The following is a 26533-nucleotide window of genomic DNA, read 5'->3' on the forward strand; positions in this document are numbered from 1 at the left end:
GAAATTATTTAAGTCTAGTTGATCCTTCCTGAGTCAAAAATCTGGACTGCACAGCCTTTCAAATCTCCTTCAAGATCTACTTATTATACCTATCATTTTTCATGACAAAAACAAAACAAAAATAAACAAACAAATAAAAACTGCAAGACAGAAGGGAACAACCACAGAGCTCTATGAAAACTCATAACAATATTTTGCACCAAACTTCATATGTTATTTTGCATAAAAATACGATCAAGTGCATTTTCTATAGCTAACACATTTTCAACTTCTAATTATTTGACAACAACAGAGAAAAATAAAAAGAGAAGAATGAGAAACAGTGCTTGAAGACTGACTACATTAGAAAAATACCTCTTACTAAATGATTACTTGCAGTTTCACAAACCATAACTTCCCATGAGTTAGGTTACTGCTATTGAAAATTGGTCCCTCTTCATCACTGAAGTTCTTCACAGTATGATATTTTTGTTGGAATGACAGCACAAAATAGCTCTGTAGCACTTCTTCACTGTTTTTCTTCTACTGAAAACTGCTGGCTTCAGTTTCTTATCTAAGATTTACAGAGCTTGCCTTAACTGGCATATCAGGTTCCTCACAGGGCAGGATGGTACCTGAGCACATAGCAAGTGCTGAGATACTGTTATACATCAGAAAGGATTTCAGATTAATTATGTAATCACACCTAATCCCAGTAATTAACCCAGCATTGATATTCCAGCTAAAGAATACAATGAGCCTGTGATCAATGGTAACTGAAGAGAGAGAACAGAGATAGCAAGGGCAGGAAGTGACAGCAATGCAAGGCTTTGATCACTCTACTCTACCAATGTGATACCAAAACTGGTAACTACAGGCCTATATGCCTGTCTATATTCCCCATATGGAAAAAGTTGGTAAAAAACACTCTGAAGAAATTAACAACTCCTATTGTATGTCTTGAAAGAGCTGAAATAGCTTGTTGTCAAGGGAAGTCCTGGGTTTATTGGAAGAAATCAACAAGTATGTACACACAGTTCATATAGGATAAATATCTGTATAAATCTGGAAAAAATCAAGAAAGTGTCTAAAAAAGCTTTTAAGAAACTTTGCAACATTACGTAACAATTGTCTCCTAAATATATAATTGATTAGAAGACAAATAAGAAAAGATAGGTGCACATTCCATTCCTGCAATGTAAATTGGTTTAGAACAGCTGAAAGTCAAGATTTATTTTCATACTAGGTAGTAAGTATCTGGGGTTTGCCAACACAGGATTAAGAAGGTTAAAAGAATCAGCAGGTTCACAGAGTGGTTAGACAACCTGGGCAATAGCTTGATAAACATGTAACACTACAAGGAATAGGGAGTAATATGTCTTCTGATATCCCTAATCCAACAACTATGGATGCTGAAGGTTTGGGACATGGGAGTGCAATTCTGATCCCTTTTAGAAACCTACCAATTCTTTTACTATTTCTAGGTATGCAACATATCAATTCTGTAACTCAAAACACTGAATAATCTCTAGCAAACAGTTGTGGGAAACTGGTAATAGTTCTAAGAGTAACATTCAAATTAAAGCCAAATCCTGTATAATATATTTCATTCTTTTTCTAACTTATAGGGAAATTTGTAGTGCTATAAATAGATACTATTTCAGTAGTAAACAGGAAAAGAGCTTGGTATGTTACTGTGTTGGCATAGTATATTATGCATGTTATTAATCCATTTTTTTTTTTGCTGTTGATAAAAAGCCCCTCTAAATACTTTATTTTTTATCATAATCAAAAATAAGAATGATTAGTAAACATAATACATATTAAAATGCCTTCCAACATATTCCAATTATTTAGTCATCACAATTTTTCATTAAAAAAGATAGTTCAAACAAGTTGATGAGGCTGAGGCAACATGAATGATTCAACTGAAAATCCAACGGCATTTCTCTCTAGGGAGTAAAAGGGCACAATTTCTCAGCCCTTGAATAGGCTGCTCTCAACTCGTGCAGTGGGGAAACAGAGACCACTTTCTAACTTCCCAAATCACGTTACTGCTGCAGTCCTTCTCAGGCAGCACAACAGAAATCTCCTCAGCCAAGATGGCTTGGAAGATAACACAGATCAAAATGACTGAATGTATTCAGTAATGCATAGGGCAGACTCAGGAAATACTGTTTGAGAATAGTAATAAATTTATAGGAAAAATGGAGAAGTAGAAAAAAATAGATAAGTCTGTGCTCAGCTCTTAGAGATGCTGTTTTAAAATCAGCTCTTCCATACTTGTACTCCCTAAATATTAAATGCTACACCCTTTGTGTCATTTCGTAGAAGCAGAATATGACTTCCTTCCTGACCAATGCAAATAAAGAGCTTCATAGGAGACAAGACATGCTTATTCTTTTATTAACTGACTTGTTATTCCTCTTCATCACTCCTGAACTGTACAAAGAAGCCATTATCACCAAATTACAGTCTGCAAAATGCATGGAATAAAAACTCATGTGCTTTGGATTGAGACAAAACAATATATTATATGCACAATGTATGTTGAGAGTTTTAGTAAACAAAGTTATGAGGAAAGTCGCATATATTTTTCCTCTCTAGGCTGTCACTTTATCTATTTCCCATGCTCCATTACTTCTGCACAAGCCCAGGAGGTGTTTGCAATGTAGTAACATTTCAGTCTTGGCTGAATTTACACTGAAAGATCCCCTCATACTATGCATACATATGATTTCACATTTTATCACCACTTAAAAATCTCCAGAACCTCATGCAATACTTTAGAAAGCATACTTTATAGCAACATTTTTTAAAGGATTTTTTTAATAGACATAAGGACAAAAGACTTAGGTTCAAGAAATCTTTCTTCATTACTTATTCCTGAAAGGGACATAATTATAATACACTGTGCATGTTTGCTGCCCTTTTGAAACTGTGCTCCTAAGTAGCAGTTGCAAGTAGATTAATGTCAGAAGATATAACAGTCTGCTTTTTGATGGCAAAATGGTTAAATGGTTTGGAGATCTGAGATAACACATCTAACATTTCAGCAGCAAGAAACATACAATCATTTTTGTTACACTCTGCACCAATTTTATGTTTAAGAATGAGAATTATGAATGATGTTGCCACTGCTCAGTAAGCCACTCTAGGAATTTTACTGCAGCTGAAATATCAAAATAAGTAAAGCAGTGTGGTTTTATGCTGTTTTATTCTGTTGCTACTTTTGTTGTTGGTTTTATTTGTTGTTTGTTTTTATTCTTATTATTAATAACAGAATTAACAGTCTCTACATAATTTTTTAAAACATATGAAGATCTCTGCCTTGTACAGTTTAAAATCTTCTTCCTTAAGAATGTCCCCTTAAGAAGGATCCTATGTAGCAAATCTCCATAATACCTGGGTAAATAAAACAGATAAGCTCTAATGGTAATAGAGCATACACCAGAGAGAATGAGGAAGATAGCAGACATCTCCGCAGTTGAGTGATGGAAAAGTGATGGACACCTGTTGGAGTTCAGTCACCCGTCAACAGCTAATTGCACCACCAGGTGAAAGGACCACAGCCATAACATTAAATTCGGTTCAAGTGGTTCAAAATGCTATTCCCTTTTTCCCAGAACTGCAAGGACAGGAGTGTAAATTCAAACAAATCTCTTTCATAGAGAGCTTCATTTTAATAATGTTTTGGGGAGCAACTTCAGTTATTATTTTTAATTGACAGAGCTGGTTTCATTTATCTACATTAAACTGAGAGAGAGAACTTTAAGAGTTACTGCACTGTGTAGCTGTTCCATATTTTATTGTCTGAACATACTTCAGCAGAAACCATAAAATAAGAACTAAAACTAAAATCTTCTTGTAACATATAGCCTTTATCCATCTCAGAAATTATTTCTGCATTAATTATTTCAGTAATTCTCCTCTAAATTATATTATTTTTTTCCCTTTTCCCAAACAGAAGACAAGATCACAGGCTGCTGCTGAGCAACAATATGCTGTAGAGAATTCACACAGGAATGGGAATCCTCTATACTCTGTCACCTTCCTGCACATCCATCAATGAAGAAACTCAAAGAGGTTTGGAAAACGAAGGGAAAATCTACAGAGATGGGTTGAAATGAAGTGAGAATGCCTCAAAGGAGAAGAATTAGTAGCAAAACATTAAAAGATCATCACTTTAAGTTGAGTATTGAGAAAAAGTGCTTGTTTTCATGCTATTTTTAACAATCCATTACAATTCTTTTGATGTATGGGAAACTGAAAATGAGTTCCGCTGTTCATTTTTTTCATCTCTGAGATACTACTGGAAAAAAAAAAAAAAAAAAAAAAAAAGCTATTTAGATGTATTTTTCCAGTGCTGGAAATTTATAATTATAGTGAAAATGTCTCATTATGCAATGACAGTAGGATATAAAGTTGAAAATGATCTGATTATTAATCATCATAACATAAATGGCTATTTACCATCATTCCAAAAAAGTTGAAGAATCATTTATCCAATACATTGTTAAGTAGCCCTGGAAACTGGTCCTACAGCAAAGCCTGATCAGACTACCCATGCACTTTGGAAATAGGCATAAAGTGAAATACATAGCCAAGAGAACACATTTTCAGTGATCCTATGGTGGAAAGAAAAAAAGCCAAAACATTTTCTTGTAAGAAAAAACAATTACTTTGTGTTCTACATTAAGAGGTCTCCAAAGGCTGTCAAGTTATTTTAATTAAGATTTGTGATTTTAAGATTGTCTATTGAAAGAATTTCAAAGGAATTAGTTTAATGAGTACCCAAGGAAATTAGAAGTCAGGTGCACAGCTTCCTCAGACTCCACAGACAGTTCTGGCTTCTGTATAAATCATTCTAATAATTAGAGACAATGTTATTTTATACAAAAATACTTTTCATTTAACAAAATGGAATAATTCTTACCATAAAAAGATTTATTGAAAAAAATGATTCCATGAAAAATAGAAACTAATATTCAGAATGAATCAATATGACTGAATAAAGGAAGTTTCAACATGTAAGATCTTCTATCTCAGATGTTTAACTATAAATTTAAAAATAATGATTATTGATAGACATCATTCTCAGATGAGTAATGTTTGACCTCTTCAACAGAGTGAATACTTCCTCAAACAAAAACTTCTTCCATTTAGCAGTGGGGAGTAAGGAAGATAAACTTGCTGGCACATATTTGCCTAAGCTCATCTAGATAAAAAGCAAGGATGTTTGTATCTTGCAAATATTTCTCCTTCACTGATTTTTAACACTTTATCAATATGGTCATTTATATAACCATGTCTGAGAGGAGAAAAACAGTCTTGCAAACTTTTCCAATTTAACATTTAACGTTCTAATTTCCTGTTCTTCCTACATCTTACTGTATACCAACACTTCACCCCTCTTCTCTGTCTTATCTTAACCACAGCCAGAAGACCTGTGGGACAATTTAAGCTACTTTTTCCCCCAAGATGGAACAATGACCCAAATCTTGATTGAAACCAAGCAACTTTTTCTATCTATGTATCTCACACTACTATAATTTAAATGTATAAAACCACACATTCTTTTTCTGCAAATGCTTTTTTCTCTAAGTTGATCCTAGTAACAGCACCTCTAAAGGATTATTATTGCAGTCATGTATGGTTCTGGAACAAGCAGTCTATTACAGGTAAGCAGAAGTGCCATTTTTGAGTTTGCAACATCAGAACAGTGTGATATGATACACCTTACAATCATTTCTCAGAAAAGTTAGTTGACTCTGCTTATCCTCATTTCAGCTACCACTGGACCCAAGGCACTTCTTCTGTCTTACATCAGTGTGTACAAAGCATCCTCTTTAGTAAATTAGTACTAAGTTTACTAATTTGTTTTCCTCAAAGTCAATCCAAAAATATTTACAAGAAATGGAAGTCAAAAATGGTTGATTTTGTTAGCCAATTCCCAGCAGTTGATTTTGAACTCTCACAATTAGCAACTAGTAACCACAGAAACAATTTTATTCACTGGAACCTATACTGTTATACTCTATCACATGCTTTAATAACAGATTTGGAAAAGAAATGAAAAGTCCTATTGAAAACACAGTACAGACAAGTAAGCAAATATTTTTTATGGTTTCTGATGCACTTCTGTTTCTTTGTAGAATGTAGTCATTTTGACAGAGCTGAATCCCACATCTGAATGTCATGATAGGTATTTGTCAAATATAGCAGTTTTCATCACATAAATATTATGCCATATGGGCCACATATGAAGAGGTAGAAGGATTTATAAGAACAGTTAAAATTGCTATCAGTGCTGATCGTGATGCACAGTAGGAATTTAAGACACAGTGATAAGATACCACAAAGGAAATCAGTCCCATTCATATGGTCAAACATATGTTAAAAGGTTGGACGATTACACTGAGTTCTAGTCCCACACCGTGCCACCTTCAAAACTGTCTCTCTGAATAAATGATTCTGTGACATACGCAGTTAGACATCTCTGGCAACTCACAATAAGCCAAAAACTGTTCCCCACAAGCAGAGAAATGTTAAATTTCAACTTCTCTTTATGATATCTTTCTTTTACCTTCTTTGGTGCAAATACCTAACAGACATTTCTCAAAACAGTATGAAACAAATATGAAATAAAACAGGATATTTGTGTTACTTCAGAACCATTTTTTCTTTAAACATTAAAAGCTGAATCTACTCCAATTAGAAGTTCTTATCTTGGTTTTATTTCAGAGAAATATTGTCAAATTGTTCTGTTAAAACATCAAAAAGAGACACTTCAAATATGAAAATTCATTTTTTGTTTTGTTTTGCTATTTGTTATATTAGAACATGATTTTTCTGTGGGTTTGTTTTCTTACTTTTATTTTTTATTTTCTTTAATTCAAAAATATAATTAAACTACAACCTGGGGCTACGTTATTCAGGGGTGACAAAGGAGACGGGTAGATGAGGCAGAGAGAAATCAGTAAGTTTTTCATTGTCCCAGAGGAGTAATGGTGTGCTCTTGGTCTGGATATCCAGGGGCCTATTTGTGCTATTGAAGAGTAGGAAGTGGCTGTTACACACTACTGGCAACCTGCTTGGTTTGCAGGATTATGTCCCGAGTCTGACTCAGAGTATTCAGAGTCACAGTGCTGCTGACGGCATGTACTTGGTCCTTCCAATTTTCCAGTAGGAAATAGCCCACCAGAAAGACTAAGATGAGTCAGACCAAGCCTAGGCATCCACCTGAGAGTTTGCCATACAGTATATATTGAGAAAATCCACATTTGGCACAGTTATATCTTGATCCTGCCTAGTTATATAACCACACAAAAAAGAATGGTTAAATATTAAATATTGTTCTTGTTTGGTGGGTGAGCTTAGGTCGTATTTTGTCACCTTGAATTGTCTTCTTACCTTTCATTGACCATCTCTGGTAGAAGTTTTGACAATAAACCCTCAAAAAAAAAAAAAAAAGGCAATGGAATTTATTTGCTCATTAGCAACTATCAGGAAAAATTTTCATAAGCAAATGCGGTGCAGAGTAACAACATCTGAACTATATGAACTCATTCAGATGGAAGATTCAACAAATCCAGAAACATGGGAAAGAAAGCTGGGAGCTAAGTGAGGTGACTAAACTGCTCTCCATGAAGCTCACATTTGGCTGCACAAAATCTTTCATATAAGCAGAAAGCACATGAACATTAGAGGTGCCACAGTGATAAGCTAAATTGATCTTTTAGCTCAATAAGAGCAATGGTCTACAAAAGCAGCAAAATACAGTTCTGGGAACTGAACTGTTACCTTGCTTATTCTATTGGCTAGATGCAGAGAGATGACAAATCTGAGTAATGTGAAATGCCTCACATTTACTACAGAAACAGTTGTGTTTTTTAATTAAGTCCTTCAGAACTCAACTGTTTGAAGTGCTGACTTCTCTGGCTCAATTCAGGAAAACACTTTAAAGTCCTTCTTTAGAGAAACATATAGACTTGTTTCTTTTAATGGAATTTGTTCTTATATTTCAAGCTCAAAGTGTACTCTGTCATTTTCTTGGATTTCATTGAAGCAAAAATAATATTTTGTCTATTTACATTGTAAATTTGTTGTCTGCAGATATGAGCATTTGAGAATTAATTCTTACAGTATTGGTGCTTTTATATCAAACAAAACAAAAAACAAACACAATTCTCCCCTCCTGACTAGTGAAAGAAAAAAAAAATATTGTTCATCTCTAGGAACACGGGAAATTAGCTGTCAGAGGTGTTAAGCAAAATTAGACTTTATATCCTCATCTACTGCATGCCAAAATTCAGCTTGGTAGAAACAAAAGCAGAATCTATGATAAAAATAAATGGACCAACAGGGACTGTAGTCAGATGGAACCAGACCAGCCAAGTTCCAAAGAGACGGGGAAAAACGTGGGGAAGAATAGACAAATTCTGAACGTGTCCCTCAGTATAACAGCTTGCCAATACATGCAGTGTCCCATTACTTTCATCTCTTCTCAGACCCACAGAAACTTACTGATCATTCATTTTAGATCTAATGATGATTTCTACCTCTATGCCTAGTGGTTAGGGAATGGAATATGGTATTCGAGACCTGTATGCCCCTGAAAAAAAATATGCCTTTATGACACTACACCTGTTTTTATAGATTTCATCTTTGACTTAAAAGCAGCTCTACACTAAATTTAAATATATGAAAGGAGTCTTGGTGAGTTAGAGGTCGCCTCCTGCTAGCATTCTATTGCACACCTGATTTCTACATAGAATGGTTTTAATTACTTTACATGAATGTTATGAAACAATTTAACCATCAGAAAACTCCCCGTGAAAGCATTTTTAAGTGCAAAACATTATTATAGCATACTGGGAAAAGAGAAGAAGGAATTCCAGGAATTCAGTTTAATGTAATAGAAGTTAAGGCTCTAGAAACTAGTTATTTGACATATCCCACAGCTTAAAAAGCTAGTGAATTTTAGTAGAAACAATTCCTTCAGAGAGAAGGATAATAATGACACTGCTGGCTGCTTTGCCTCAAGAGGGAAAGGTCCATCTGCTAGCAAAACCATGAATCTATATTATTATTAAGCAGTGTTTATGGAAGAAGCAGAGCACTCTTGACACAATGAGAAACCAACAGTGTATGTTTTGAGATAGTAGACATTTTTTAAGTTAAAATTCTGGTATCGTTTTCTTTTTCTACATAAGAGAATAGTTTCAAGATCAGCTTCATTAGGAAGTTCTGCTGGGACTTGATATTTTTATTTTCTGACGAAGGAAAACATTTCTCTGAGAAGAGCTCAATCTTCTCATAGATAAAATTAGTAAACATACAATCAGTCCTTCTAGTTTTAATTTGCATTTTATGATTGCAACTAGATTAGAATTTTATACACTGCATAATTATTTAGAAACATTCCTTCTTGTGATTTCTAAATAAAAAAAAACAAAAGCACTCATTGTTTTCTTGTTACTACTGCTAATAATGTATATTAACATGAATAGAAAATTACAACTCCTTAACACTTGTGTAACTGTCAAATACAGACCCTCACTGCAGTATTTCAAACTAAACAATTTGTCAAAATTGTATGAGGCCTTAGAGCAAATTATAGTTGAACTGGGAAGGCTGCAGAAGTGCACGAAGCCATATTTCCTTTCCTTTAAAGTGTAATTCACTGACGAGATATACAACACAGAACCTTGCTTTTTATAAATAGCATTTATATATATTATTAGAGAACAATTTACACTGGAAGGGATCTTGAGATCGTCCTGTACAACCTACTCACAGCTGAACTAGGGCCAAATTCAAAACCACTTTATGTCAGACAGGGCCCTATCCACTTGACTGTTGAATAGCTCCATGGATGGAGAATCCACAACCTCACTTGATAGCCTATTGCAGTATTTTTGTATCTTCAATGCGAACGTATCTTCTCCTAACATCTAACTGAAATTCCCTTTGCTGCTGAATGTGTCTATCACCTCTCAAACTTTTGCTGTGCACCTCTGCAAATTACTGTGAGCAGCAATTATGTCCCACTGAACTCTCTCATTACCTGGCCAAGCAAGCAGAGGCCCTTACCCACTCACACGTCAAGTTTTCCAGCCCTTGACCACCTCAGTGGCCAAGTGTAAGACTTCCTCTGTATCTTTCTTGTACAAGAGGAATCCCAAAACTAGACAGAGCACCTGAAATGTAGTTTCACGGATGTTGATTAGAGGGGAATAACCACTTCCCTCAGTGTCCTGGCTAGGATCTAATTGCATGCAGCCCAGAAAATAATTCAACCTTCTTTCTAATGGGACAGATACAGAATTCATGAAGACTTTAACAGTTTTTACAGTTTCTGCCTTCTTTAGAAGGTCCATTATTTCTTGTCTGAGTTGCACATACTACCACACTGCAAACATACACAGTAAAAGATTGATTTAGATAAAAGAGTAGGTGAAGTAAGGTCCAGTTTTGATGGAATAGGTCATTTATATTTTTAAGATAGGTCAGACTTATACTTGCTATTGAAAAACGCACCCTAGTAAAAAGTACGTACTTCTAATCCTCAACAGCGAAATCCAATTGAGAATGAGTTTCTAGACTCCTGTCCCTTACCCACTGAAACTAACAGGATGCCAGCTGCACTGATCATGACAATTTATCTTTTCCTGCTAGCTTATTTGTCAGGAATTAACAAAACAAAACAAAACAAAAAAAACCCCAACAATATCAGTTTATTTCACAATAGGCCAATAAAAGCAATCAGGGAAAACTTATCTTTCAGCACAATGGTGTTTTTCTTTTGAGTGATGATTTCCAGCCTGTCTGAAAACTAATTGAAAAATGATGAAAGTAACTCTTTTACATCAGTGAGTTTATACTCAGACCCTTAGAGGTAAAATTTTTATGCACATCCTAGTGATTAACACTAAAAAGAAATAAATGGTTGTTAATCATTCTCCAAAACAGTGTTTAGACATCTTTTCTTATCATTCAGAAAACAAATTTACTCTCTAACTTACAGGAATGAGGTGGACAAGCTGTTTTAAAATATCAGCTATCTTTATCTTCTACAAAGTTTACAAATTTTAATTCAAACTTCATTTTAGTATATTTAGGACTCTATTTAGTAATAAGTATTTTATTCACTTAGAACACTGAAATCATGCTTCCAGTACTTCTTATAAATCAGAATTAATTCTTAACTTAAAGAGCCTAACAGCACAACTGTCTAAAGTAAGAATTCTACTAGACTTCCAATGTCAAACAGAAGAACACCACTCTAAAATATGCACAAAATTATGACAGTAGTCTCATGAGTGTAAAATTATATGTGAAATTCATAGAATTAAAGCAGGTTTTCCACACCATTGAAGTCATAAAGACATCTCTGGGATTCTGCTAGTGGAAGAGATGTACAGAACAACCAGTGAAAATCAGCATGCTGCAGAATCAGTTTAGCTCTAGCTTTGGGATCTAGTTGTCCTTGATCCAACAGTCGCCTGGGGAATGGCTCCAGCTTTGTGTTTGTTATGTTTATGAAAAATCCTAGAGAATGTGAAGCACAAAAAACTTGGGCTCTGGATTAAATTCCTCACTTTAAGCTTATCTGAATACAATAATGGAAAACATTCAGCTTTAAGTGTAAAATCTTCTATCAAGTTCTTCAATACTATAGTATCTGTATGTGGATCTTCTCATGTACGTGTGACTTACACGAAAAATTTTCCAGTCTACACAGAATTAGCCAAAAAGTTGAGAACTTCAACCTTATCTATTGCTTTCACTTCTGATTTGAATGATATGGACAGATATAAACGTAAAACAAGTCTACCTAAAGTGCACCAATTTAGACCCTGTAATACAAGGCTACAAATTTTTGTAGAAGCAGGAAATAGATTTGGAAATCTGTATTTTTACTTGCACACATGCGCACACACACGCACAAACAAAAGAAGTTGGAAAATAGTTTGGAAGAAAATTTATCATTCTTCTGATCTATCAGAAAAGTAATGCATGTATGACTACAAATTTGTGAAGATAGACAGTATGCAGCCAATGGGAAGCGATACGCAAAACATCCTCAAACCTGCCACTTCAGCCTACACTTTTGCTTGTTAATCACATAGCTTATAAACCAATATTATTCCTCTACGATTTATTATCAACATCTGCACAAGATCTTCAGCTATTAAGAAATCAATTTAGTAATTAATAGTGAAAATAAAATCCTCGTTCCAATTTTGTTTACTTCTTTGACAGACGATCGAACCTGCTTTAGAATACTGACAAATTAATTGAGTAGAAATTAATTACCTGGTATCTTTTTGGAAGTGTACTTTAGGATGACATAAATCATTACCTAAAAGTATCTTTTCCTCTTCTTTTCTCGAAGTTTCAGTGACTGGTTTGGCTACTGGTCTCAGTCTAACATAGATTATTGCTTCAGACAAATCTGCTCAGCCACCCCCCTAAAACTACAGACTCAACCTAGACTCTCAGAACCAAAAGCTGTAGATAAATTCATTAGCAATGTCACATTATTACAATACTTTATAGTAAATATATTTTCAGCTACTACAGCAAAAAGACATCCTTTCAATAACGTGCGCTCTGAAAAGTTCGCATGGACAGCATGCAAAATCCATGGATAGAATTCAAAATTGAAAGATATTATAGCAGTTGATTACTTTTAATGAAATTGTTAACTATCCTCCTGCTTTGCACAGCATTCATGGTTCACTGTTTTCAGTAGAAATCTATCTACTCCCACTGCAAACTTTCCTCAAAATATAATGATTTCAAAGCAGAGATTCTGAGTAGAGGCTTTCTGGTAGGGAAATATTTCATCTTTCTGTAACACAGCAAAACATAGTTTATTATCCTGTTCTATATTTTCTCTTTTATGAAGAACTCTTAGTTAACCGTTACATTTAAAACATGATTGCTCTGAAGTAAGGACAGTGAAATGAAAAAAAAGTGTGAAAAAGTTTTTTTTAAGTGAAAAAATGTAATTCTGCCACATCCTTTAGCTACATACATCATGGCATATTATATATTCTCATTATTTCCTCAGAACTTCATTTATAGATGAAAGTTATCTGAAGAAAAAGTATACATGAACATGATAATCAGTATACATGATAATCAGGCTGCTTAAAATCTGTTTCTTTTAGGATCAAATTCTATAAAGCTTCAGTATTCAAGCAGATGATTACAATAATTTTCCCCTAATGAAAACATGGAACTGATGCTAACATTTTTTAACTGCAAACTTTTTAGTATCTTTTACTTTAATTACAGAGAACGTAGTGATATATGCAATCATAGACAGTAAGTCAAACATAACACAACTGCAAGAAAGAAATATCTACCACTCATTTGACACAAAGATTAACCAGAGAAGTCTGAAATGAATAGTCATTATACTACTCATTTAGTTTCCTCATTTTCCAATATAGAATGTGCACTGCTAAGCAGAATTTCAGTTGCTTTGCTTCTTTAAGGGAAAGCTGTCACTAAAACATTATCTTTTAAAAATGGTTGTCTTGCCTTGCTTTGTTTTGTTCCATGATTAACCTTTGTACATTCTACTTTATTATCTTAACCATTCACACAGAAGTACCAATACACTGTGATCACTTCAGAGCAGAGGTTCAAGTGGGGGCTAATGATGTCTTAAACTTTTACGGAGGAAAAATATTTCAGAGTTAGTGGCTGTGGTCTTGTGACACAATCAGAATGAAATGAACCTAACCAAAATGCCCTCAGAGACTTAGCCTCAATAACATTACATGCTGCCGTGAAAGAAAGGACAACCTAAGGTCACTTCCTCTTACCTGGACGGTTTAGAAAATGTCATGTTACATACGTTGCTAGGATATCAGATTTCTTTGCTTTTAAAAAGTTTGCTTTGACATTTCAATTTCTTATAGTAAATGCAGCTCTCTGAATTGAAAGAAATATGACATTGAAACAAAACCCCAAAACAGTAGGAGTTTGGTAGTATACCTACAGTTCTGAATTCTAGGTGAACAACTTGAGATGTATTATAAAACAATTTCAGGAAGCATATTACTTTGTAATGATTAATTTTTCTCAGGGAGGTAGACAGCAGTGTTAAAAAGATACTTTATACCTAAAGTCAAAAATCTGACACACAAAACAAATTAAAAAAATTGTCAACGTACTAAAATGGAATCCCTATTAAAGCTATCAGAATTCCCTGAGGAGGTGCAACCAACTATCAAAGCAGATCACAATACAATTGTGTGACTTTCAATGATGATCACAGGGCATGCATGACTGCAGTCATTACACAATGTGTAGATTTTGGAAGGTAAGCACTACTTCTGGATTTACAATTGAGATAATCTTTGTCAGGACTTTTTACACATCCAACTTCATCAGCTCACTTGCCACTGTAGATGCTCAGCATGTTAGAAAGCAAGGGTTCTGGGGAGTAACACCTACAATACATAGTCTGTTTTGAAAATCCTGGCTATAACTCACAGTTAATCTCAACTAATAATTCAGAGATAGATTTAGGAGCAGAATCAAAGTTTCACTATATTCATCTCTATCTACTAAGCAGTGCCTTCATTTGATGAACGCTAGAGAAGTGGGAGCTTGTTAACAGAACTGCAGTCTATATTTAGACATTGATCCTTCCATTTCATCAGAGACTATATTAAATGTCACATTCTGTTGCACAGCCAATTAGAGAGGTAAACACACAAAAAAAGAGTTTTCCTGCTGGTTTTGTTACCAGCACAGCATGGGATTGAAAAAAGAGATAGTACCCAGCCAGGAAAAAAAAAACATGAGAGGAAGACCACAATAATGCTGACTTAACAGGCTTTTCAGCCTTGAGTTAAGATGAAATCCAGATATAAACCAGTCAGTTTTACAACATGTATAATGTTAATGACAACTGTGGCTCTCAGGAGTTAGTGGCACGAACACACATTTAAGTAAAGGAGATCTATGTAAGAGAAGTACCTGAAGGTTTTGCCTGACACAGTAATAAGATAAAATGAGGCAAAAGTAAGAAACCCAGATAATTTTGAACCAAATGTTTAAGAACATAAAATTTTAAAAGCAATTCTCAGGAAGATGGAAAGGTAATGTACAGACAACTCTTCTTTAATCACTTCAAATGACAAAGCCACTATTTTAATCTAGTAGCCTTACTGCAGATGCAGCCATTACCAGTTATTATTAAGATATGCACATCACTTTTAAAATACGTTTCAATTAATAAAGATTATATAATTAAACATAGCAAATATTATTAGCCACTGTGGTCATTAAACAACATGAAACAAACCTTTTACTAACGTAGAAAGTAAAGCAAACTGAAAGACTCAAAAAATAAGTCGTTTAAATCCACATATAAACAAAAGAAGTACAAGAAACCCAACAGAATAAATCCTACCAGACATCTGTGTATTTGAATATACAACCTTCCTACAAAACTGCTTAGTATAGTTACAAGGCAAAATTGGTCCATTGTTTCTCCTTCTGTTTTTACACAAAAAGAAATAATATCAATACCTTCCCCAAAATAAATCAGACTTTGTCTTAGGAGAAGGAGGAAGCAAAAGAGTGTTCCATAACAGAGTCCTAATTTCAGTTTAGAACTGAATTGAATGAAAATTTAACATTGAAAAGTTTTGTGCAGGCAAGCCCAATCTTTTATATTGAGCAATGCTAAATCTGGAAGGCAGGTAATTAACTTTCAACTGTGTAACAACAAATTAATTCTACTGCTACTGAGTAGACAAAGTTAGTTTAGTCTTTTTTGTCCTTGCACATGTATTTCCATATTTTTTTGTGTGTTTTCAAAGATAAGTAAAACTGATGCAATTTTGCTGACAAAACACTTGCATTAACAAGCTGTTCTTTTCTTCAAGATGACTGAGAAGCTTTTCATAACCCAACAGCAGCAGGATAGAAGCTTCTCAGAAAGTCATTACACAAACAAAGTAAGAAAAGGTATGAAGCAAGGTATCCTTTCACCTGGCAATCTGGAGTTTATTATGTAATTCTCTCTTTCTCTTGAGGTTCATATTTCAACCACTGTCATACATACATGCGACAGAAAAATAAAAAGATTTGCTCTAAGTAGCAGAGACACTATTAAGGAAACATTTTTTGTTTCTCAATTAATTACCTTAACATTTAAACCAATAATTATGAGATAAAGTAGCTTAAATTATCACCATATGTATTGTAGCCTATCATCTCTTCTGTATTCCCTGCTGAAATGATTTTATATGGAATAAAGATGATGAGGCTTTTCAACTTGAAAAATCAGTGTTTCTCATACCTTTTGTTTGATGATCATGTCGTTGATATCATCAAGATCACCTACTGTCACTCTCTGAGCTTTTATCTCTCGATCCAGTCGAGAAAGCCAGTCAGTGAGTTCTGCCCATGCCTTATTGAAGTCAGCCAAGGCTGGAACCTCCAAAAGCACAGAAGATGGCATTTCTGGCTTGAAGCTGGTGGTTTCCTTGGTTACCCTGGCTGGTGTATCCACAGCAACAGTTTGACCAGAAGTTACTGAAAGAAAAAAATTACTGAATAAATGAACTATCATGTTTATCTCGGAAACAGAATTTATGCATTAGAAAGGACTATATAGGAATAAGCTCATTGCTTTGGTGTTATGTTTACTGGAAATACAAAAACTAAAATGAAATGACTATATGAATACATTTTTCCATGCTATTCCTACTATGCTATATATTCGACATTCAGCACCCTCAGTATATTCAGATTTAACCCTGGGCCTTAGTAACACAAGAAAATATATCTCAGTATAGTGAGAACACTCACTCAAGGTCATTGTAGAGTCTCTATACATGACTCATCTTCCAAAATCTAGTACTGTGGTTGAGTGGGCTGTAGTATCTAGTTTATCACAGCATGACCACATATCTAGAGACACTATTCTTCTACAGTCTCCAGCTACCCTGTAGCTATGAATTTGCCTCACTGAAACTTCTCACTTACTTTTATTAGTCAGCATTTCCCATAGGCTCTGTGACTGATATGAATGCTTTCACCAAAAATTCAGCCTTGGAAAATTTTCAGCATAGTAAGATTATGTGCTATAATATGAAAAGTAGTTGAATTTCTTCCTTCTGTTTGAAGAAAACGGACACATCTTTTGTTCCCTTTCTTGATTTAAAATAATTGTGTTTTAAAGAATCAGTGCATTATTCATGCTTAGATTGAAGTGCTAAAACATCTAGAAGTGAAGAGTCTAAATGCCCACTTTTTGAAGTAGTTTCTGTCTGAATCAACTATCTAAACAACACAACAACCAAATGTGAAGAGCTGAAATAAAGCAGTGCAGAGTGCGGTCTGCATAAAGAGGTTATGAGTTCTTTTAACACAAAACTGCAAAACATGTTTATTAAAAACTAAATATAAATTTCTTCAGGGCCAAATACATTCATCAGTATTTTTCAGTCTCTGCAGAGAAGAAAGAATCAATTTCCTGATAGATAATCTCTAAGATGGAAAAAAAAAAAAAAGACATGCCTATGCAGAGTAAAGAGAAAAACTCTTCTCTTCTCTTCTCTTCTCTTCTCTTCTCTTCTCTTCTCTTCTCTTCTCTTCTCTTCTCTTCTCTTCTCTTCTCTTCTCTTCTCTTCTCTCTTCTCTTCTTCTCTTTCTCTTCTCTTCTCCTTTCCCTCTCCCTTTCCTTTCTTTTTCTTTTTCACTTTTATTTTTTATTTTTTGCCTTTTATGCCAGTCACCAAAGTAGGTCTGAAGTCGAAAAATGGAAGCAGCAGGCAAAGGTTCAATAGTTCGGACATAAAATTAAAATAGTAAATCAATAACACCAACCACTCTTGCCAAGAAATTTAGCAAGTCTTTTTCAATGAAAAAAGGTTTGTATTACTTCACTGGGGAAATGCTGATTCTCTTCAGCAAGGCAGAAAGAGAAAGAGCTGTGCACAAGTTCCAAAATGATTGTCACTAAATGCAGTGTAAGATGCTGTCAGCTTTAAAAATGCTGTATGATTACAAACAACTAACATCTACATTATTTATCCAGCCTCAATAAGCAGCAATATTATGATACCAAAGGTGACTCCTGCAAGTGGTGATTTTAATGACATATACTGCAACTAAGTAAATTTATCTTCCCACTCATTTCATTGCTGTATTTCTGAAGTGCAACCCTTGTACATTTCCTATTTAAGCTTTATAATACATACCTGTGAAAAACTATGAAACAAACTAATTACTGTAAAGGCTGTTCAAATAAAGAACATTTTTAAGGAAAATCACACAAGTAGATGAGAAAATGCACACTTTTTCTGGCATAGACAGAGGCTTGTAAAGTGTTATTTTCTAACATCCCACTGTTTATAGTGACAGAGTATCTTGCACAGTTACAGAGTGGCAGTTTTTAATACCTAAAAAAAAAAAAAAACAAAAAAAAAAAAACAACCCATAACCCTAAAGGATGTCCTTTCTTTCAAATTTTATTTCTTTCTTGGTTTGTTTTTTTAGACTTTCACACACACTTGTAAATAATTATTAAATGGTATTCATCAGTGTCTTTCTTTATTTTTATTTTTATTTTCTTCATCTCTACTGCAATTTTTCTAGATATTTTTTGCCCTACACTAATACCTTCTTACCTAAATGATGTAAACAGAAGCATAGATTACACCAAGGAAATAAAGGGTTTCACCAAGATGATGAAGGACTAGAGCACCTCTCTTCTGAGGAGCACCCAAGGGATTTAGGACTGCCCAATGTGGAGAAGAGGGGGCTCAGGGAGAGCTCATTAATTTTTGTAAATCTCTGAACGGAGAGTGCGAAGAGGATGGAGCCAAGCTCTTTTCAGTGGTGCTCAGTGCCAGGACAAAAGGTAGCAGGCACAAACTGGAACATGGAAGGCTCCCTTTGAGGGAAGGAAGGAAATGCTGAAGGAAGCACTCCTATGTGGGTGTTGGAGCACTGACACAGACTGCCCAGAAAGATTGTGCAGTCTCCTCCTTGGAAATTTCAGTTGCTGCCTGGGCAGCTGGCCCAAAACCTGCTCTGGGCATCCTCTTGATGTTTGAGCAGGGTTTGGGCCAGATGACCTCCAGAGGTCTCTTCCAGCCTTAGCCACGCTGAGATTAGTCAATGCCTCAAAATGATTCCTGGTGTAGACAAATTGTTAACAGTACTTCAGAGTTTTTACATGTCACTTTGTCCATAGCTGTTAACACCAGATAACAGGGAGTCCATGCACAGAAAGAAATGTTCCAAGCCTGTTCACTAATGGACATAACTGGCTGAAGTATGGCTTTGAGCTGGAACTTCAGCTCACTACCTAAAACAGAAGTTCTAACTCATGGTTCAAAGTCTGTATCTTCAGATTCGTGACCCTTCCATTCAGTCCTTGTTCCCTGTTTTGGAGCAGATCAGTGAGGAGGTGTTTCAACAGTGAATGGTGGTTGGCAATTTGGCAACAGACATGATCCTTCCCATCCTTCTCCCTGTAACAGCAATATATCATAGCTTTCCTTTGGCTGCCAGCCAATGAAGGAGGACGGAGTTTGGCAACTACTGCTGCAGGGGAGTAGAAAAAGAGAGGAAAGATCACAGCTTCTTCCTACAGTGGAATATCACAAATGATTAAAAAAATGGATGGGCCCATGTAGTTGCAACTTTAAACCATCAAAGGTAACATTTAAAACAAACCCACATTAAGCAGAAAAAGTGAGGAGGGCAGGAACTCTGTGTTAAGACCTGCATGATGAGGAAAAAAGAAAGCTACCTAATAGCTTCTTCTAAGGCAAGGAACTTAAAAAAGAGTTACTTTACACATTCCGACAAATAATTATTTAACTGGTAGATTTACTTGCTATTATGTTCACTTGTTAATGTACACTGAAGCTAAAAAAGAATATCAACATTAAAAAGACGTTACAATTAGTTGCTTATTTGATTGAGTTGGCACTTAGAGCCTGCAAACTTCAATAGACTGAAATGACTTCAGACAGTATCGCATATAAAAAAAAGTTCTCTCTTTCTCTGCTTTAGTTGCTCTACCCAGAAATAAGGTGAGTTCAAAAAGGGCCAGGAAATAAAAGTTAATATCCTCACAATTACATATTGAGTTCTTCTGCCAATATAGTGCATGCAGTTTACCAACACTGCTTTGGTTGCACTCTTTTAACGTTCACAATCAGAAGGTATCATCTTTGTTTGGTGCATAAAGAAAATGGCAGAGAAAGCTTTGAACAAGTCTGTCTCTGAAGAACATTCGGAATGTCTTTCTGCCTTCCTCTCTCTGGGCCGGATACTAACCATGTTTTGACACTATTACATACTCAAGACATAAATTGACAGGATTTTCTATACTCTCTCATTCTTGGATGGGATTTTAACTCCACACATCAGTCATGATATCCTGCAACAATTCCAAAATGCCATCCAATTTCACCCTCTCCCCACATGATCTCTATAATACTGTATGTCATGCTGATTCAGAAAGTCTTGTTTGCACCAAGGCTTTCCACATCGTGGTCAAGATGTGCAATTACTGGAAAACACAGCCGAGTATTTAATTCCAGAACTTTACTGAAGTAGCTAAGTGTTAAAAGCATGACTAAGTGTTTATTTCCAGTCTCTACCAAGGGATGGATACTTAGGTCCACATTCATCTGGCCACACATTCACATAAAGGCCTTACATTTCAACTGTCAGAGGTTCTTAGAAAAGAACCTCTCAGAAAAGTGAACAGTTTATTTGTTTGGCATTTACATAGGTTACATATATGTAGCCTCATCTCAGAAGAAATTCTTATTTCCTATTTCAGGAAAATCAAAGAAAAACATTCTAAAGAACTCTACAGAACCTCTGTAAGTAGTCATAAGCTATCAAATAAGACAGCCTGATATCTCTTATCTTCTTATATATTCTGGCCTAAGAATACACTCAGAGTTTAATAATATATATTCATATATATTAATATATAAACATATCCCTTTTCTTCTTTTGAATGGCAGCTATTCCAAGGTGAGACTATTCCTGATCTTCTAGTATATGTTTTCACTGCTCTGGGTTCATTTTTTCTTATGCATTTGAGGTACTAATTTTGCGTCAAGAAACTTGAAATGCTATATAGTTAAGGACTGTAAGGTATTAGCAGAAGGGCACTGACCACTATAACGTCATACTTAAAAGTTTCAAGATGCATTATCTATCACCACTGAGTATGGTAATAACCTACTCCATTTTGACTTAGCAGGTAAAACATTTGAATTATCTAATTATTTAGAGCAATTACCTTAAGAATGTAATTGCACAGTGTTTCTTTTCTGCCATTATCCTCTCTGAGAACAAAAAATAGAACTAGAAATAGTATGTGTCCTGTCTCTTTCTTCCATGCTTGCATAGATATGACATAATTCACTGAACTACAAAAAATTATTAAAACCAATAGAGAAAGGTAAATCAACACTAATCACACAATATATAGCAACAGATCATGTTCTGAAGTAATTTATCCAGAACTGGACCGATAATTTCTGTGACTCAAAGGGGTTAAAATAGAATGAAATCATTACTTTCAAATATCTAGTTAACAAATTATATCCTACTGTATCAGAAATATGATCAAGGACTGAATCTTTGAATTTATTTAACAGTTGGATCCATTCATTCCCATGATACAGCAAACCACAAAGCAATTAGAAATAAGGACATTAAACCACATTGATCTGTAGCTTTACCTGTAACTCCTTGTTAGCACTTTCTGCTATGTAATAAAGATGGAAACTATGTAGAGTTGTTATAGGAGAAAAATAAAACAAAGAACTAAACTACCCAACATGAAGTTCAAAATCCAGCAATGCTCCAGGTATTGCAGTACTCTAGGTGTACTAAGTAGGTGTGATTTTCAACTTGATCTTGAATCTTGAAATACACTAGATAAAAGTTCAGGGAATATTGGCATTTTGTGCTTCTTTTAAATAATCAGCAATGCTAAACATCAAGAGCAGATGTAATAAAAATGTGGCATGAAATTGAAACATTAAATGCAGAAAGAAAAGCAGAATTAAATCAACTGTGGGAAAGCAGTTTTTCTAATTTGTTCTGCTTATTTCTGTGATGTTCTTCAAAAAAGCATCAGACTGACAGCTTTGAACAAATCAAAATCTGTTTAGCTAATGAACAGGAACAGAATGGACAGTATGAAGGACAATGCTCCCAAAAATGTCAAGGTATTTCCAACACCCCTTCACAAGGTAAAGTATTTAAGCAGAGCTGAATCCATTCACAGTATTCCTAACCATTCTTCTGAGCGTTGAAAGTAATGTTGCAGTTTTAATTATGTAAGATAATTATGAGGGCTATAATGCATCCCATTTTACTATGCTGGCCCATGGTATCAGAGGCAGATATAGGTGATATGGTAGCAGTGGTTGAACCTTCCCACTAGTACATGTTGTTCCTATGTCACAGATGGCAGCAGAGGGGCACTCTGACACAATGGGTCTGACATGGAAGTGTAGATGAAGCAAAAGGGCATCACTGAACCACTCTGTGAGGAAAAACCGTCACCTAACGACATTTACTGATGCATGCTGAACATTGATAGAGACCAACTAGTGGATGTGAGAGCAGTAAGGTGGCAGGTGTTACATTTCAGCAGTGGTGACTGCAACACAAAAGACAGGCCATGTTACAAATTGTCATGCAGATTTTTACATGACATGAAAGCTCCTGTTCATTGCTGGCTGAAACACATAGTTACTGGTAGTGACTATGTTGAAAAATACAGTTCTGTAGCTGAGAATTTATTAAATACTGTTATTGCTCTCTTTTTATCTGTTGTATTTTCTGTGGAAATAAATAGGCATTACTTTCAGAGTGACCAGGTCAAACCTTTTTGACAAAGAAGAAATAACACAGCAACTGGATGTAGATTTTCAAGCAATTTTCATCTCTACTGTCAGGATTTATTTCCACAGATAGGAATATCAAGTGAGGCAGAGGCCAGACCTAAATCTTTTAGACAGTAACAGTAACACAGACCTAGTAAACTCAGATGCATTTGCATCCCAGGAAAATAGGAAAAGAATGCACTTAACATACTCACAGAAAGCGTATCAGTTAATTAGTTATTTTAAAACAAGCAGTATCACCTTCTCTAGCAGTGCACCAAACTGATTTGGAAGAAACACAACAGACAGCAAAGGTTTTCTATATTCCACAGAACGGCTCAGTGCCATCGTACCAGCACTTCTGATGTGAACATGATTTAAAAAAATCTTGATTCCACAATAACACCAGTTAGAATATATCTCCTGATAAAGGTGATTCCTTTAATATATTTCTTTTTTCTTATGCTGTGTCATTGCAGTCAATTTTCTGACTGCTTTAAGAACCCAAACACATTCTTAAAACTCCAGGCAGACTTCCTTTAGAGAAACCTGGGCTCTGAGGCTGATTTACTCCTTACACTTGGTCTAGTGATAAGTGAATATTCTCATCTTTGTTTTTCAGAGTTAAGAAGGCAGAGTTGTGAGGACACTGGGTTCTCCTCTGTAGTACAACCCTTCCACACAAGGTGTTCTCTGCCAATACTACTAGTGCAGAAAATAGATAATATCAATGCTTATAAAAAACAACAGAGAGAAAAGTCAGGATTTCTCTGGTGGCCTAAACACAGAGTAAAAATCTGTACATTGATTAAAAAATGATGACAACAAAATTCCACTCACTGCCATGAATGTGGAAAATACATATCCTTACAGCATTATATCTCTATGCTAACATTTTCTTAACATTTTAAATGGCCTCTATAGTTAATTAATAACAATAATAATACATATTTTGAAGTGTCCCCTTTTCAATTTGAATAATGAAAAACTGTCTGATTGTCTTAGCCTTGAATATTCTCAAAAAAATTACTAGAAAAAATGATTTAGTAACTATAAGGATATTTCACTAATAATAGTTTTAATTTAAGAGCATGGACACACAGCACTCAGTATTTGTTTTTATGAAAACTTAGGTAACATTCACATTACCAGCTAATGACATCAATTTATAATACATTAAAAATATATATTTACTTTCTGCTATTGACATCATTTTAAAATACATTCGAAAAGCTCATGATGGGCCCTAAAAAGTCATTATCACTATAAATAATTTAGATAAATGTGTGGAAAAAAAAAAGCTGATGGTTTAATATGGTTAAAGCTTAAATCTATAATAGCCTATGCACTGGAGAGAGAACAAAAATTAATCCTCCATAGTTCTTAATACATTCAAATGGAAATAGAAAGCCAAAGTTAAAACCCATTAACGAAGAAAGAAAAATATTTACAAATGATTGTACATTCCTATCATCAGAGAACTCTGCTCATCACAGAATTTACAGTTTATATGTTATTACTATGAAAATAATAAATAGCACCAAAGCTTTATTTATTTTTTTTTTAGTAGAAAGTTAAGTATGAGAGAAAAACAAAACGTACAAGAAAAGGCAGAGATAGCTGGGACTGCTTAAACCCTAGGAGAGAAAAGCTCAGGGAATCTTAGAAATGTATGTAAATTTTTGGAAGAAGGATGTAAAGAAAAAAAGCCAGGCTCTTTTCAGTGATTTCTACTGACAGGGCAAGAAGTAAAATGGAGCATAAAACGAAAGGAGGTTCTACCTGAATATCAGAAAACACAATTTCATTGTGTGGGTAACTGAGCATGTGCAAAGGCTGCCCAGAGGCAGTGAATTCTTCCTCTTTGGAGATCATCAAGAGTCGCCAGGAAATTGACCTGCTCTGAGCATCCCTGCCTTGGTAAGAAATCTAACCAAGTGATCTTGTCAACGGTTTACGGGCAGGTTCAGCACAGTTCCGCAACAATTGGTGTGGGGGACCTGCAGACCCACGCCCCAGGAAAGGGGAAGGGGGAAAGGAAAAAGGGAAAAGGGAGATGGGCCTAGAAACAAAACAGCGGCAACGATCTGAGGAGGAAAGCTAATTTACTAAATAAGATATCAGAAAGCAAAATAATACAATATAATACAATATAATTGGAATTGAAGCTAATAAATCAAATATAATGAGCAAGAGAGAGTGTCTGATAAACCAAAGGCCTTACGCTAACGCTGAAGGCGGACGGCAGCGAGCACCCACTGCTGAGTCCATCCCAAAGGAAAGAGAGTGTCCCATGACCACAGACAGTTTTTATCTTTCCCTCTGAGCAAAAACACGTAAAAATGCAAAGCATCACACAGTCCTCTGGGGAATGTAGTTCTTCTCTTCTGAGACAGATATACCCATAACTGTCAATGATCCATGGAGCTGGAGCATTAACTCTTTAAGACTTAATGCACTACTTGATGTTATGATGTGGAATACCAATACCAAAAATCATAAAACCATGACAGATCTCTAAAGTTGGAGGTACCTTCCAACCCAAACCATTCTGTAAAGCTATATGTCCAGATTCAGAAAGTGTCTGAGTCAAATTAGAAACAGCAGAGAATACTTTGGGAATGAAGCAGCTAAGACTGAAGACAACACCTGGAAATAATTGAAGCATAGTGTTTGGAAACATCTAAAAGACTGCTCTAATTTGTTGTTGCAAAAGTTTAAAGTCTGCACTACTCTACCCACTGTGGCTCAAGCAGAGGCAGGCAGCATAAAACCAATTGAAGACTGTAATATGTATCTGTAAATGGAGCTATCATTAATGACTCCTGATGTGCCTGGATCTACTGTTCCATCCAAACCTTTCTTAAAGATAAGCTGATAGTCTCTTTTCAGGAATTTTTAGTAACAGATGTGTTTGCAGTATTTCCTGTGAAACTTTCCTCAGGCAAAATTCAACATGATTGACGGGTCCACTAAAAACTGAGAAGAGACAGACTAGGGTATGGATAAGTGTAATAATTAAAGCAGGTACTGAAACAAACAAAAAAGATATCACTACAACCTTCCACACAGTAGCTAAGTGATGGCTCTAAATTCAATTTAAAATCTGTCACTGATTACATTACCAAGGCTAATTTAACTATTAACACATACTCTAAAAACTAGGTGAAAACTATATTCTTAAATTATAAGATTCCACCACTGGATGTTCATTAAAACATTGAGATAAAACAACAACAAAACAGAGAATCCCAGATGAAAAAAGATGACAATATGTTGAATTCATCGGTCAAAAATATAATTCTCCCATAAACATTTTCTTTTCTTATACAAACTCTGTACCAGACATAACTGTGTTTCATTCTTCTTTTTGTTCAGCAGCTTAAAGGTTACTTGAAGAAATATCTGTATTAGAACCAATATTTTCACTACAGTAAAAATAATCAGTTCTTGATACTGCCAACATTTTCATTACAAATATAGAAGTTGATTCAAATGTTGCAATTCTGAAACTATATAAATTAGAAGTATGTTAAGAATAACCACTTCCTGTAACAAATAAAAAAAGTAAACATAATAATATTAAGAGGAAAAGTTCATGCTTTTTTCCCCCAATAGAATACTCTCTTATACCCCTA

General features: G+C 34.9%; 2 protein-coding genes across 12 annotated transcripts in view; one reads left to right on the forward strand and one right to left on the reverse strand.

Moving 5' to 3' along the window:
* GK (glycerol kinase) overlaps positions 1-26533 on the forward strand; it is a 499514-nt gene that overhangs the window by 466712 nt on the left and 6269 nt on the right. The window lies entirely within an intron of this gene.
* Positions 1-26533, reverse strand: part of DMD (dystrophin) — a 961436-nt gene that overhangs the window by 296632 nt on the left and 638271 nt on the right. For all 11 annotated transcript variants that reach the window (XM_065741536.1, XM_065741534.1, XM_065741531.1 and 8 more), the window contains one exon: positions 16316-16551. In XM_065741536.1, the coding sequence (XP_065597608.1) occupies positions 16316-16551 (236 nt within the window). The remainder of the gene's footprint in view (positions 1-16315; positions 16552-26533) is intronic.

The sequence above is a fragment of the Cyrtonyx montezumae genome, unplaced genomic scaffold (assembly GCF_038088225.1).
Source record: "Cyrtonyx montezumae isolate F1298 unplaced genomic scaffold, pur_monq_1.0 scaffold_3, whole genome shotgun sequence".
NCBI classification, from domain to species: domain Eukaryota; kingdom Metazoa; phylum Chordata; class Aves; order Galliformes; family Odontophoridae; genus Cyrtonyx; species Cyrtonyx montezumae.